The sequence below is a fragment of the Oncorhynchus nerka genome, linkage group LG11, assembly GCF_034236695.1.
Source record: "Oncorhynchus nerka isolate Pitt River linkage group LG11, Oner_Uvic_2.0, whole genome shotgun sequence".
NCBI lineage: Eukaryota > Metazoa > Chordata > Actinopteri > Salmoniformes > Salmonidae > Oncorhynchus > Oncorhynchus nerka.
In genome coordinates, this window is record NC_088406.1 from 69,476,292 (window position 1) to 69,491,553 (window position 15,262).

Here is a 15,262-nt window from a genome sequence, read left to right on the forward strand (position 1 = left end):
CTCCGAATGCACTGACACCGTGACTAAACAAGAGGGCTAGATAGGTGGTCTCCTCATCAGGAGTAGCAGAGTGTGCATATAGACTATCTGTAAACTGGTTTGGAGACAACAGGTTAGCTTAGAAGTCTTTGATTAATTGAGAACTCACTGAGGCAAGACGTTTGTTAAGAAGAGGAGTGTGAGCTGCACGCCTGGTCTGAAGTTACGACAGTGACACACCCGTACTCACAAATGAGCGCACACACATAAACGCAAGCACACACACACACACACACACACACACATACACGGCTCTGCGCTCCTAAATCAGCTTACACCACGACTGCCAGCGTGCAACCGCAGCACTCCAAGCGCTAAAACAACAAGTCGTGACGTAATGCCCTCGCGGCCAATACCGCTAAAAGCGATGAGCTCTGGGGAGCGGGCTCCCTCTGTACTGTGTCAGCTTAGCGATTCCAACTGCTCTGTGGAAACAATTACAATTAGACATCTGTGAGTGTAGTTCAAATTTTCACACAATTCTCTCTTGACAATACACAAAATTCAAGTTATTCAAGTGTATCTCAAGGATTTGCACATACAGGACCTGCCCTTTCAAGAGAAACCAACAGGTTAACTCTCAGACTCCAACGAGGACAATTAGCATAGAACAGCATGTAAGATACACGTTTTCTCCTGTCCTATACTTTGAGGTTTTCCCTCGCCCTTCAACCTGCTGCAGTATTTGAAAGTTGAGATTAAGTTGGAAAGACTCAGCATGCATTGGTAGACCAGTGTTGGGATCATGGCTTGAATGGATCTAGCTTTTGTCAAATGTACATCAAAAGTAGTTTTTTGTGCATTTCAGCTAACCCAGTGCAGGCTAGCTAACCCAGTGGAGGCTAGCTAACCCAGTGCAGGCTAGCTAACCTGCAGTGCAGGCTAGCTAACCCAGTGCAGGCTAGCTAACCCAGTGGAGGCTGGAGGCTGATGTGTGGGGATTTAAAGTCGGCCAGGCAGAACACCCTGGAAGGGGAGCTCAGAAGGTGGGCTATGCTACATCAGGCTCTAGTTCCCGGTGGTCCTATAGAGCCAGATAAATAGGCTGAGCTGATTGCTTTATTGCTCCGCAGAAACCCTAAAGCAAGCAGCCATCCACAGATAAACATGTCTAATCCCACTAAAAACACATCCCTCATGTCTGTCAGATATCTGCGAAACGAATCTGCAAATCTGTCAAAGAGGAAGGGTGACAAAATGGAAGCCAGTTGAGGATTACACGATCAGTGTTCAAAATCCCTTTTCCTCCAAGTTCTTCTGCAAAGCTGATTGTATCTGGGCAACTACTCAATAATAGTTTATTGGGGTTTTCGAGGCTAATCCTATACTATGTACATTAACACTGACTATGATATTTGATTTGCTCAGACTTTGCACAGTGCCAGTTTTACATCTAATGCCTATAGCAGCTCTAGCGCTAGGAATGGCAAAGCCATTCCCCCAAGGAAGAAGGCAAGTGGGTGAGAGAGTGTGGAAGAAGGAGGGTGGAATGATGTTGGCATTGGGATGAGCTGTAGCGTGATGTACATGAGGAATTGTTGGAGTCTTCCTACCTACCGGGAGACATTTCAATCACGCCAGGTCTGCATCCCGAATGGCACCCTATCACCCAGTGATGACAGGGTTCCCATAAGGCTCTGGTCAAAAGTAGTGCACTAAAAAGGGAGTAGGTGCCGTTTGAGATGCAGCCCAGGAAATGATTAGTGATGAATAGCATTATTCAAATGAAACCTGCAGTCTGTCTGGGTTCAGGTCTGCTGAGCGGTCCCTACATGATGATTTGTATCTCAGTTCATTTCGGGTCCATATCAGTAGAATAGGACAGATATCCCTGATATTGGCTAACCCTGCACACCAGATGGATGGAGGCATGGCGGTGCATGGGGCCCTCTCTTCCCCTTCCAACTCCTTCCATCTATATTGTGGTGGGAGTCTGCTCAGCCATCCAGAGCTGGTGTTTGTGCTGTGTAGCTAGGTCAGTGGAGTCTGGTGTTTGTCCTGTCTTACTATAGCTAGGTCAGTGGAGTCTGGTGTGTGTCCTGTCTTACTGTAGCTAGGTCAGTGGAGTCTGGTGTTTGTCCAGACTTACTGTAGCTAGGTCAGTGTAGTCTGGTGTTTGTCCTGTCTTACTATAGCTAGGTCAGTGGAGTCTGGTGTTTGTCCTGTCTTACTGTAGCTAGGTCAGTGTAGTCTGGTGTTTGTCCTGTCTTACTATAGCTAGGTCAGTGGAGTCTGGTGTTTGTCCTGTCTTACTGTAGCTAGGTCAGTGGAGTCTGGTGTTTGTCCTGTCTTACTGTAGCTAGGTCAGTGGAGTCTGGTGTTTGTCCTGTCTTACTATAGCTAGGTCAGTGGAGTCTGGTGTTTGTCCTGTCTTACTGTAGCAAGGTCAGTGGAGTCTGGTGTTTGTCCTGTCTTACTGTAGCTAGGTCAGTGGAGTCTGGTGTTTGTCCTGTCTTACTGTAGCTAGGTCAGTGGAGTCTGGTGTTTGTCCTGTCTTACTATAGCACGGTCAGTGGAGTCTGGTGTTTGTCCTGTCTTACTATAGCTAGGTCAGTGGAGTCTGGTGTTTGTCCTGTCTTACTGTAGCAAGGTCAGTGGAGTCTGGTGTTTGTCCTGTCTTACTATAGCTAGGTCAGTGGAGTCTGGTGTTTGTTCTCTCTAAACCTGTCCTGTCTTACTGTAGCTAGGTCAGCTCCCCCAGTGCAGTGCTCTCTAAACCTGTCCTGTCTTACTGTAGGTTGGTCAGCTTCCCCAGTGCAGTGCTCTCTAATCCTGTCCTGTCTTACTGTAGCTACATCCGGAGTGATATACAGTTGAAGTCGGAAGTTTACATACACCTTAGCCAAATACATTTAAACTCCCGTTTTTTTCACAATTCCTGACATTTAATCCAAGTAAAAATTCCCTGTCTTAGGTCAGTTAGGATCACTACTTTATTTTAAGAATGTGAAATGTCAGAATAATAGTAGAAATAATTATTTATTTCAGCTTTTATTTCTTTCATCACATTCCCAGTGGGTTAGAAGTTTACGAACACTCAATTAGTATTTGGTAGCATTGCCTTTACATTTTTTAACTTGGATCAAACGTTTTGGGTAGCTTCTCACAATAAGTTGGGTGAATTTTGGCCCTTTCCTCCTGACAGAGCTGGTGTAACTGACTCAGGTTTGTAGGCCTCCTTGATCGCACACGCTTTTTTTCAGTTCTGCCCAGACATTTTCTATAGGATTGAGGTCAGGGCTTTGGGATGACCATTCCAATACCTTGACTTTGTTGTCCTTAAGCCATTTTGCCACAACTTTGGAAGTATGCTTGGGGCCATTGTCCATTTGGAAGACCCATTTGCGACCAAGCATTAACTTCCTGACTCTTGAGATGTTTCTTCAATATATCCACATAATTTTTCCCCCTCATGATGCCATCTATTTTGTGAAGTGCACGAGTCCATCCTGCAGCAAAGCACCCCCACAAAATGATGCTGCCACCCCCGTGCTTCATGGTTGGAATGGCGTTCTTCGACCTGCAAGCCTCCCCCTTTTTCCACCAAACACAACGATGGTCATTATGGCCAGTTCTATTTTTGTTTCATCAGACCAGAGGACATTTCTCCAAAAAGTATGATCTTTGTCCCCATGTGCAGTTGCAAACCGTAGTACGGCTTCTTCTATGGTGGTTTTGGTGCAGTGGCTTCTTCCTTGCTGAGCGGCCTTTCAATTTATGTCAATAAGGGACTCGTTTTACTGCAAATACAGATACTTTTGTGCCTGTTTCCTCCAGCATCTTCACAAGGTCCTTTGCTGTTGTTCTGGGATTGATTTGCACTTTTCACACCAAAGTACGTTCATCTCTAGGAGAAAAGTAAGACTTCTTCCTGAGTGGTATGATGGCTGCTTGGTCCCATGGTGTTTATACTTGCATACTATTGTTTGTACAGATGAACGTGGTACCTTCAGGCGTTTGGAAACTGCTCCCGAGGATGAACCAGACTTGTGGAGGTCTACAATTGTTTTTCTGAGGTTGATTTATTTTCATTTCCCCATGATGTCAAGCAATGAGGCACTGAGTTTGAAGGTAGGCCTTGAAATACATCCACAGGTACAACTCCAGTGGACTCAAATGATGTCAATTAGCCTATCAGAAGCTTCTCACGCCATGACATATTTTTTCTGGAATTTTCCAAGCTGTCTAAAGGCACAGTCAACTTAGTGTATGTAAACTTCTGACCCACTGGAATTGTGATACAGTTAATTATAAATGAAATAATCTGTCTGTAAACAATTGTTGGAAAAATTACTTGTGTTATGCACAAAGTAGATGTCCTAACCGACTTGCCAAGACTATAGTTTGTTAACAAGAAATTTGTGGAGTTGTTGAAAAACAAGTTTTAATGACTCCAACCTAAGTGTATGTAAACTTCCAACTTCAACTGTATATGTAGATATATGAATATGGTTCTGGCTAGGTCCGTTTCCTCAGTATAGTGTTCTCTAAGCCTGTCCTGTCCTACACTAGCTAGGCCTGTTCTAAGTCCATTACAACCTGTTCTTTGTCTCTAAGCCTGTCCTGTCCTACTGTAGCTAGGCCTGTTCTAGGTCCATTACAACCTGTTCTTGGTCTCTAAGCCTGTCCTGTCCTACACTAGCTAGGCCTGTTCTAGGTCCATTACAACCTGTTCTTGGTCTCTAAGCCTGTCCTGTCCTACTGTAGCTAGGCCTGTTCTAGGTCCATTACAACCTGTTCTTGGTCTCTAAGCCTGTCCTGTCCTACACTAGCTAGGCCTGTTCTAGGTCCATTACAACCTGTTCTTGGTCTCTAAGCCTGTCCTGTCCTACACTAGCTAGGCCTGTTCTAGGTCCATTACAACCTGTTCTTGGTCTCTAAGCCTGTCTTGTCCTACACTAGCTAGGCCTGTTCTAGGTCCATTACAACCTGTTCTTTGTCTCTATGCCTGGTCCTGAGGGTCTAATAAATATGGATCAAAGTAATGGCTGTAACAGATGCTACAAGTGTAATTCCTGTGTTTGTGCAGGTAGCTAGTAGTGGGATCAGGCTATGGAGAAAAAGACCATATCCTGCTTTAGCAGCCTGCTGTTCCACCTTGCCTTTGGCTACATGCCATTCCATAATCTCTTATCCCCATTTAGCAGTAATGGTTCCTCCTCATGTACAGACCGTGGATGATATGCAGACATCAGAGATATTATGGTTCGTCATGGATCTGTTTTGGTTTGAATATTTAGTGGTTTCACATCTGGGGCTATAACATAATGTCGTCAGATCAAACTACAGATGACTGAATGTTGGATCTGACTTGACCCAAAGAGGATATGCCTTGGTTTTAAAGGATCTGTTTCGTGAGTTTTGTCCTGATGTACAACAGCGAATACAATTCTTTGTTTGGTTTCAAATGAAAATACTTTTATTTGGGAAGTCGAAGACTATTCAGTTTTAAATTGTTGGATGGAGTTAACGGAGTAAGTTACTATCACAAGTTAAGGACAGGAATAGTTTGAGGTTTTCCTGTCACTCCGTTGACATCAAATACATCATTGTAAATAATAATTTGTTCTTAACTGACTTGCCTAGCTAAATTTAGGTTAAATTTAAAAAATTACAGAATAATTTGTTGAGTAACTATCAGACGATTACTTATTGGCCACTGCTATAGCATTTTTTCCAAACCAGGATGCTTGTTTGTTCTTAAGGGAACCATTTTCAATCGGTTATTTTACTTTCAATATGACTCAATATCATTAGATTATGCGGTTTGGACATATTAGGAAATCTTTAATTCACTATTTTTGCAATATCGATGAGTCACTGTCTGACTTTGGCAGTATTTTGACTGTGTTTTTATTGATTATGACATCACTTTTGGGAATGGAAAAATCTTGTCAGGCGGTTTGCTCACTAAATGTCACTCTAATGCAGAACATGACATCAGGCTCCGTCTTTAGGCAGTGTAAAACAGATACAAACGGACGATACAGTATCATATACTCCCCATGGCAATACATTCATGGTAATATATTTGAAGAGGTAGATTCTAGTTGATACCTGGCAACACGGATTAAATCCCTGGCCCTGCAGGTGAAGGGAAGAGAGGAATTCCAGGCTCAGATTCAGATGATCGTTTTGGGTTGCTGGATACTGGATCTTAGAGGGGAGGGGGGAAGGGGGCTTGCCTGGTACCCATAAACCTGCTCTGCTTAGTCAGAGGAAGCACACACACTGCTCCTTCACCGTCCAGCCCAGGCTCAGGCTGTGGTTTATACCTGTCATCATAGGAAATACCTAGAGCCGTACTGTACAGGATAGGATGTAGCAGCCTTCCAGTAACTCAGTACTGAGGCCATCACTTCGGCCACAGGTTTCTCCTGTTCGTTACAGAAAGTAACTCCCATATGATTCCATCTTGACATTGTTTAATTGTCCATTTTCCCTGACTAGGGGAATCTCACAGCCCTGGTTGTAATCTATGCAACCAGGGACTGGAGTTTTTCCTGGTCAGATCACATGGTCAGGGAAAACTCCTGGCCCTAGCCACTCCCTCCTAATGGTGTCAATTGAACAATTGAAAGTCAGTTAAATCTGCAATGCTGTTAAGAGGTCATTCAAGTGCAAAGACAACAGCTTTTATGTTTGCTTGGTAATTGGAACCACACATGCTGATGATTAAACCACACTGGCATGTTATTACTGTCATAGTGGTCAGGAGGATTTCCTGTGCCTGCTTGTAGTGTGGCAATACTGTTCCATGACCATCCCTCAGTCATACATTCACCTTCCTGTGCCCGTGGCAGTGCATTCCACTAACAGCAGAGATTCGTCCAAAATGGCACCCTATTCCCTATGTAGTGCACTACTTTACTGCACTATGAAAGGTATACTGTGCCATTTTGGATGAAGACCAGGACTGACAAAAAATGAACTTTGGCTGAGGTTTTATGTGTTACATTTTGAACATTCTTTTATCCGGACTGTATGTCTGTCCGCGCGGTCATTCATATCCTGTGACTTCCAACTTTCACCGCATGAACCCTAGTCAAAAGTAGTTAATGTAAGTGTCATCAGTGGGATTGCTTGGCAGAGTTCTAAACTGCATGGAACAAATCAGCTTTTTACTGCAGTGGGCTAAATCAAGGTCACACAGTGTTTCTTTGTAGTCTTAAACAAATCTACTTTGAAACAAAGTATACACCTCACACACATTGGTTATGGGCTTAAAAAAAGAAGACACCTGTACCATGTCAGATATAGAGTTGAAACGTATTACATTTTGAGTTTGCATCCCAATAATATACTTTATATACATCAAAATAGACTGAAATATAACACAACTGTTTGACATAGAAACAACGGAATTATTGGCGTGATTTAAAAACAAAAGTGTATTAATTATGAAAAATAATAATAACAGTCCACCCATGAGGCCACTAGGTCATTTGACTGCAGGAAAGGGTGACCTAACGAATGTTCTGCCTTTCTACTGTACTGTCAAGTGTCTACTGCCAGGTGGATGCATTCCACTGTGGATCCTTATTGTGTGTTTCCATATTGGTCTTCTGTACTCTGTGCTCCCAAGTCAGAAGTAAAACAACAATAGGTTATATTTCTAGTTAAGCGGAATGTTTAGTTGGAGATAGGTTTGTTCATTGTTTGCCTTTGTCTTACTTAAAATTGATTTAAGACGTCAGATGCCTCTTTCCCTTGTGAAAGAACGTGAGGGTGGACCAAAGTGTGAATAAGCTTACACACACACACGCACACACACACACACACACACACACACACACACACACACACACACACACACACACACACACACACACACACACACACACACACACACACACACACACACACACACACACACATACACATACACACACACAGTGTCTATTGTTTCTGGTAGGAAACAGACCATTGCGTGTTATCTCTAGAACCATTGACAACTAACACATGAAAGGAGTCTAATACAATAGTCTTGTTCAGGCTATCTCTGGTGTTTCCTGAATAAATCAAGGGGAAAATGGCCACTTCCTACAAGGAATTGAATTCTACCTCTTCAACTGATACTTTGATAAGGAAGCAGTGCTCGGGAGAGAGATGTTGCATGTCTAGAGGACCAGAGTTGAGCACCACCCGCTGTACAGGTGGTACACTATAGATTCCAATATATGAACGACTCTAAGGTTCCACTTTAACCTGATAGAAAGGTCAAGCTCTTTCTCTCTTTGTTTCTGGATAATGTCAATTACAGAGGAGCTGAGGTCGTATTGTCAGTTAACTGTTGGCGATACAGGAGTAAAAGATGGAACTGCTGTTCCATCCCGTTATCTGCTCTGCCTTGTTTATTAAGTGATGACATCTGATATCAAATCCAAGGCTTGAACCGGTGTCCTTGGAGGGTATCACAAGTCCAACAAGCATTCCCTGGACTGAATAATACAACCAGTATGTTTACAATCTGTCAATTGTCTGCGAACTGCAAAGCACGTCCCCTTTCAGTTCCTCTTCCTTATCGTTTGGGTGAAATGTTTGCAAACAGCGCATGGCTCATCTTCGAAGACAAGATGAATTAGACAATTCAACATATTATTAAGTAACCTTCTCTGGAAACAACTCAACTAGGGAAAACATAATGGTTCATGTCTTTGTTGAATTTGCCTATCCTGTCGACGTGTTTTAAAACACTCAACATCCCACAAGCTTTAAGGCAAACATATGTCATGTGTATTTATAATTTATCATGTTCCCCAAGCCAAGCATTTAAGAGACGTGTTCTCTGTAAATTAGAGTCAAGAACCTTACATATCCATGGTTGTCAGCACAGAATAAAATGTCATGTCTATTTAATAATCCCAGCTCGGTCTTGGATAATAAACTATGATGAATTACCCAGATAGAGTCTGTCCGAAATTTAAAAAAACATTTATCCTCCCCTTTTTTTCTTACTTTCGCTTTTTGACACCTTGAAGGGAGACGAATGTGAGGGAGGGAGGTTTTCTCTTTCTTTCTCTCTCTTTTTCGGTTATCATCGGGGGTGATCAGTCATGACTCATGAGGGTCACTGGGCATGTTTCCTGGAATGTTCCAGGCAGCAGTATCACTTTTCATCGGCGACTCCTGTACACTCTGTTAGACAGTGCTCATGTTTTCACACTTTGCAAACTCGTATCCCCCAAGGAGTGGTGGGGTGGAGGGAGGGTTACGTGAGAGGGGGAGGCACGGCTCCACGATGAAACATTCTCGCTGCGGACGCTGCTTCAGCTCAAGATCTCAACTCCCGGGCCGCGTTTAACACCCTGCTCGGCTTACTGAGTAAGCAGCCTGTCAATTGTTTGGCCGGTGAGAGACGGCCGGGTGCTGAAGGTGTCCTAGACGATTCGGATACAGATGTCTAACAGGGGTTGGTTGTACTGTTGAAGGAGAACAGGTCATTAACTATAGTAGCGCCTCCCTACTCGTTCAGACAGTATTGGTCTGCCTCTCCACTGTGTAGACACCCTGAAGGCGTAACCGATACGTGTTGGTGTATTTTAATCATGTCTTAGCCCGTACGTTAAAGGATTTTTTCATCGTTCACTCTGCACCTATTTGCGGATATCATTTTTATTTATTTTTCATTTCAATACTGGTCTGTGGTTTGATACAACTGATAAAGGCGGCGCAATACAAAGGGATTTTCAGCATTGAATGAGAATTATGTTTTGGAATGAATAGTAAAACTAACACAGTTAGTCGATTGAACTGATTCATGGCAGGTCATGGCAGATCAACAAGTACAGGAGCCTACTAAGGCCTGGTTTGCAGTCCGTGAATGAATGAGTGGCTAATTGTTCAAAGAGCAATTAGCCTAGCGGTTAAGAGCATTGGGCCAGTAACTGAAACGTTGCTGGTTCGAATCCCCGAGCCAATTGGGTGAAACATCTGTCGATGTGCCCTTGAGCAAGGTACTTAACCCTAGCTGCTCCAGTAAGTAACTCTGGATAAGACTGTATGTAAAATGCATATCACCTGATTCCACTGCATCTTTGTTGGCCGACAGGAAATGCTTTACCAATGCAATTGAAAAGGTTTAATCCAAAAGACCAGCACACAGCAGAACCCAAACTATATCAACCAATGAAAAGGCTCAATATGGATAAACAAGCATTTATTGCACTTTCTAGGGGGTTAGTGACATGTCTATGTCCGTGAGCCAAAACCATCACCATGAGATTCCTTTCTAAACACTCTTCCTCCTCCTAACAAATAACAATAAGATCTAAGTCAATTCATCAGATCATAATATTGTCTCCGTCTGAGTTGACTCTGGTAACACAGTTCATCGTGAACCCTGTCTGTATCATTCACCACACTATTGTGGGAGGTCTCCTCAAACCAAACAACCTTCATGTCTTCTCCCCAGTCCTTAATGTGTGATAACGGTACCAGTACATCAGTCCTTATAGGGTCTCTCTGTTCTTTCCATCCAGGAGCCGTCGGAGCCAGACCTTGAGCAGCAGCTGCGCTCCGTGGCCAGTGTTGAGGAACTGATGAGGATAGTGTACCCTAACTACTACAGAGTGCTCAGTTGCCGGTCGAAGCGGGGCGCACGCTTCCCCCTGAGAGGGGAACACACAGCCACGGAAACGCGGTCGCGCGGCGAACTGCCGGCGTACGCTGGTGCTCCCTTCAACCCTGACACACTGAAAAGTAAGTGTCTGTTTTCAGGAGATGCTTTTTTCTGTCACTGTTTGGCCTGTCTAGATTTGTTGGGTGTTGACCAACTGACCTTGTAGGATGGTAGCACTTGACTATAACAAACAATTAGATCAGTGCTTAGTTTTAGCAAACAAATGTATATCACCTAAAAAAGAAAAGACATTTGATTGGCCACTTGCCTTGACTGACGTCAATACAGGAAGTGCAATACAATACATGGTTTGTCGAATGATGATGTCATTTTAATGCTCTGGTCTTCCTGTCTGATTCTCTCAACGTGCATCCAACAGGTATTGAGTCAGAGTGGAAAAAGACCCAGTGCATGCCACGAGAAGTTTGTTTAGATGTGGGGAAAGAGTTTGGGGCGGCTACAAACACCTTCTATAAACCACCCTGCGTGTCTGTCTACAGATGTGGGGGCTGCTGCAACAGCGAGGCGCATCAGTGTTTGAACATCAGCACCTCCTACATCAGCAAGACGGTGAGTTACACACAGCCTGGGGGACCGCAAGAGGGAGGGGTGGACTGTGGTGTGTGTGTGGGTGTGTGTGTGTGGGTGTGTGTGTTGGCTAGTATGTTGGAGTGGGGTTCTTAAACAGCGGCGGTACTCAACTTCAGTCCTCACAGGCCACAGTATCGTCAGGTTTGCTTTGTCCCCAGGGGCTTAATCAATCAATCAAAGTCATTGATTGACCACAGATCATCATTTTACTAGTTGAACGGCAAGACCTGAAAACCATTAGACACACAGGCCCCTGAGGACTGGAGTTGGGTTAAAGCCTTGCTTCATATGATTTAGAAATGGTTTAGTTGATTTGCATGAAAATGCCAAAACAACGCATTGTTTTTACCGAGTGTGATCTGTGGAAATTCCGATGACGTATTGGATGTACTCTGATGTGCTTATAGCTTGCGCTTAGTTTTTCTCTACTAGACTGAGGGCAGTAAGGGGTTCATTCTCAGTGTCCCACCTTGATTCAGGGGGTAAACGGCAGGCAGGGGGTCTTCCGCGAGGTTGTGTGTGTGTTGGAGTTATTAGCGTCTAGGCCTCTTTTAATTGTCCACTTATTTTGGGTGGGCTGACCCCAGCCTGGCTGTTCTGAGTCTGTGTGATTTAAAGCATGACACGCTCACAGTCAGGGGTTTGAGTCCTCCTGGTCAAGGCCATAACATTTCAACTGTTGTTAGACTGCTAATGTTGCTATGGAGACTTACCACAGCCTCTGTAAGTGTAGCTCAATGACCTACGTGACTTAATCCTGGTCACCCCTGGAAAGGGCTTTTCCTATAATATTTTCTGCCCTAACACATTTTTTTTGTATAGTATTAACATGGACCATCAATATATTTGAATATTTGAATCTCTATTTTAGGGGATCAGAAAAAAAATACCGTAATAGTTGAGCAATTGTTTTCGTGAAAAAAAACAGTGTAGTGATTTTTATGGCCAGTGAACTAGACTCATAAGGCCCTGAGATGTGATCTGCTGTAGGGGGGGGGGGGTTCTGCTCTGTGTGGTACAGTAACTGATGTCTCTGTTTATGCTGTGTTTGCGTCAGAGAATAAGTATGTGTCAACATTCAAGGAGACACTGGGGGAGCATAGATGTTAGATTAGCACTCGTCTGTACAATTCAGTTGAGTGCTGGTGTGCCCTGATCTATGCAGATAAAACACATGTTCTCCATCCAAAGGGTTCTATATTTCTACATAGCTCTCATTAGCAAGACGCAGGGCACCAAGAATGAAATTGAAACCTGCAGTTCAATAACACAGCTAAGTAATGTAGCCGACATGTGTTTGGTAACGTAACTACTTGTTCAACATTGGCGGTTGGATACAAACTAAGTTTGATTGGATTCAGATTGAAAATTGAAGCATGTATTTTCCATGCTATTCTGTCCATACAGATTTGATTGATAACAAGCCCAACTACAGCTCCAATGACTCTTTGATAGGCTTACTTGGAGACTCATAGCTAAACCACTGACTCATGTTACTACTGGGTATCCTCAGAGAAAGGCTAGCTTGTTGTGTCTACTCCCCCTGACATCACCCACAACCTTTGGATTATCTGTCGGTCTGTAGCCAGGCAGGCTGGTCTGTAGCCAGGCAGGCTGGTCTGTAGCCAGGCAGGCTGGTCTGTAGCCAGGCGGGTTAGTCTGTAGCCAGACGGGTTAGTCTGTAGCCAGACGGGTTAGTCTGTAGCCAGACGGATTTGTCTGTGGACAGGTGGGTTGGTCTGTAGCCAGGCGGGTTTGTCTGTAGCCAGACGGATTTGTCTGTGGACAGGTGGGTTGGTCTGTAGCCAGGCGGGTTTGTCTGTAGCCAGACGGATTTGTCTGTGGACAGGTGGGTTGGTCTGTAGCCAGGCGGGTTTGTCTGTGGACAGGTGGGTTGGTCTGTAGGCCTACTGTTTCCACTACCAGAACTAATGGCCAATCAAAAGTCTCTCTAGATACCTCAAATTTTATGCCCACTTTATTTTATGCCCACCAACTCATGTGTTTGACAGGTCTGGCAGTCAGACAGATTAACTCGCTGAATAGTTAAGATGAACTTAATTAAATAACAGTTTACCTGACTTTTACTTTACGTGACCTGCAGTATCATGGCGCCGACAGAGATGGTCTCCTCGCTTCAGGTCCTTGGTTTTTAATGTATTATTTCTTACATTGTTAGCCCAGAAAATCTCAAGAGTGATGTTGTACCCACTGTGACTATTAAAAGCTTCTCTAACCAGAAACCGTGGATTGATGGCAGCATTCGCACAAAACTGAAAGCGCGAACCACCGCATTAAATCATGGCAAGGCGACTGGAAACGTGACCGAATACAAACAGTGTAGCTATTCCCTCTGCAAGGCAATCAAACAAGCAGAGCGTCAGTATAGAAACAAAGTAGAGTCGCAATTCAACGGCTCAGACACGAGACGTATGTGGCAGGTCTACAGTCAATCACGGATTACAAAAAGAGAATCAGCCTCGTCGCGGACATTGGCGTCTTGCTCTCAGACAAATTAAACAACTTCTTTGCTCGCTTTGAGGACAATACAGTGCCACTGACATGGCCCACTACCAAAGCCTGTGGGCTCTCCTTCACCGTGGCCAACGTGAGTAAAACATTTAAACGTGTTAACCCTCGCAAGGCTGCAAGCCCAGACGGCATCCCTAGCTGCGTCCTCAGACCAGCTAGCTGGTGTGTTTAAGGACATATACAATCAATCCCTATCCCAGTCTGCTGTGCCCACATGCTCCAAGATGGCCACCATTGTTCCTGTTCCCAAGAAAGCTAAGGTAACTGAATTAAATGACTATCGCCCTGAAGCACTCACTTCTGTCATCATGAAGTGCTTTGAGAGACTAGTCAAGGATCATATCACCTCCACCATACCTGATACCCTCGATCCACTCCAATTTACTTACCGCCCCAATAGTTCCACAGACGACGCAATCGCCATCAGACTGCACACTGCCTTATCCCATCTGGACATGAGAGGCATACCTATGTAAGAATGCTGTTCATTGACTACAGCTCAGCATTTAACACCATAGTGCCCTCCAAACTCATCATTAAGCTCGAGACCCTGGGTCTCGACCTCGCCATGTGCAACTGGCTCCTGGACTTTCTGACGGGCCACCCCCAGATGGTGAGGGTAGGAAACAACATCTCCAAACTGCTAATCCTCAACACTGGGGCCCCACTACAGTGCATGCTCAGCCCTCTCCTGTACTCCCTGTTCACCCATGACTGCGTAGCCATGCACGCTTCCAACTCAATCATCAGACGACCCTACAGTGGTAGGCTTGATTACCAACAACGACGAGACGGCCTACAGGAAGAAGTGAGGGCCCTTGTAGTGTGATGTCAGGAAAATAACCTCTCACTCAACGTTAACAAAACAAAGGAGATGATTGTGGACTTCAGGAAACAGCAGAGGGAGCACCCCCCCATCCACATTGACAGGACAGTAGTAGAGAAGGTGGAATGTTTCAAGTTCCTCAGTGTACACATCACAGACAAACTGAAATGGTCCACCCATACAGACAGTGTGGTGAAGAAGGTGCAACAGCACCCTTCAACCTCAGGAGGCTGAAGAAATTTGGCTTGTCACCGAAAACACTTTTACAGATGTACAATCGATAGCTTCCTGTCCTGTCGGGCTGTATCACCTCCTGTTATGGCAACTGCTCCGCCCACAACCGCAAGGCTCTCGAGAGGGTAGTGCGGTCTGCACAACGCATCACCGAGGGCCAACTACCTGCCCTCCAGGACACCTACAGCACCCTATGTCACAGGCAGGCCAAAAAGATCATCAAGGACAACAACCACCCGAGCAATTGCCTGTTCACCCCGCTGTCATCTATAAGGCGAGGTCAGTACAGGTGCGTCAAAGCTGGGACAGAGAGACTGAAAAACAGCTTTGATCCCAAGGCCATCAGACTGTTAAACAGCCATAGAGTGGCTGCTGCCAACATACAGACTCAAATCTCTTGCCACTTTTATAAATGTAAT

At 44.6% G+C, this 15,262-nt stretch overlaps 1 protein-coding gene across 1 annotated transcript in view; it reads left to right on the plus strand.

The window, feature by feature from the left end:
• LOC115137481 (vascular endothelial growth factor C-like) overlaps positions 1-15,262 on the plus strand; it is a 53,497-nt gene that overhangs the window by 14,267 nt on the left and 23,968 nt on the right. Inside the window, exons 2-3 of the mRNA XM_029673796.2 lie at positions 10,521-10,740; positions 11,040-11,230. Coding sequence (XP_029529656.1) covers positions 10,521-10,740; positions 11,040-11,230 — 411 coding nt within the window. The remainder of the gene's footprint in view (positions 1-10,520; positions 10,741-11,039; positions 11,231-15,262) is intronic.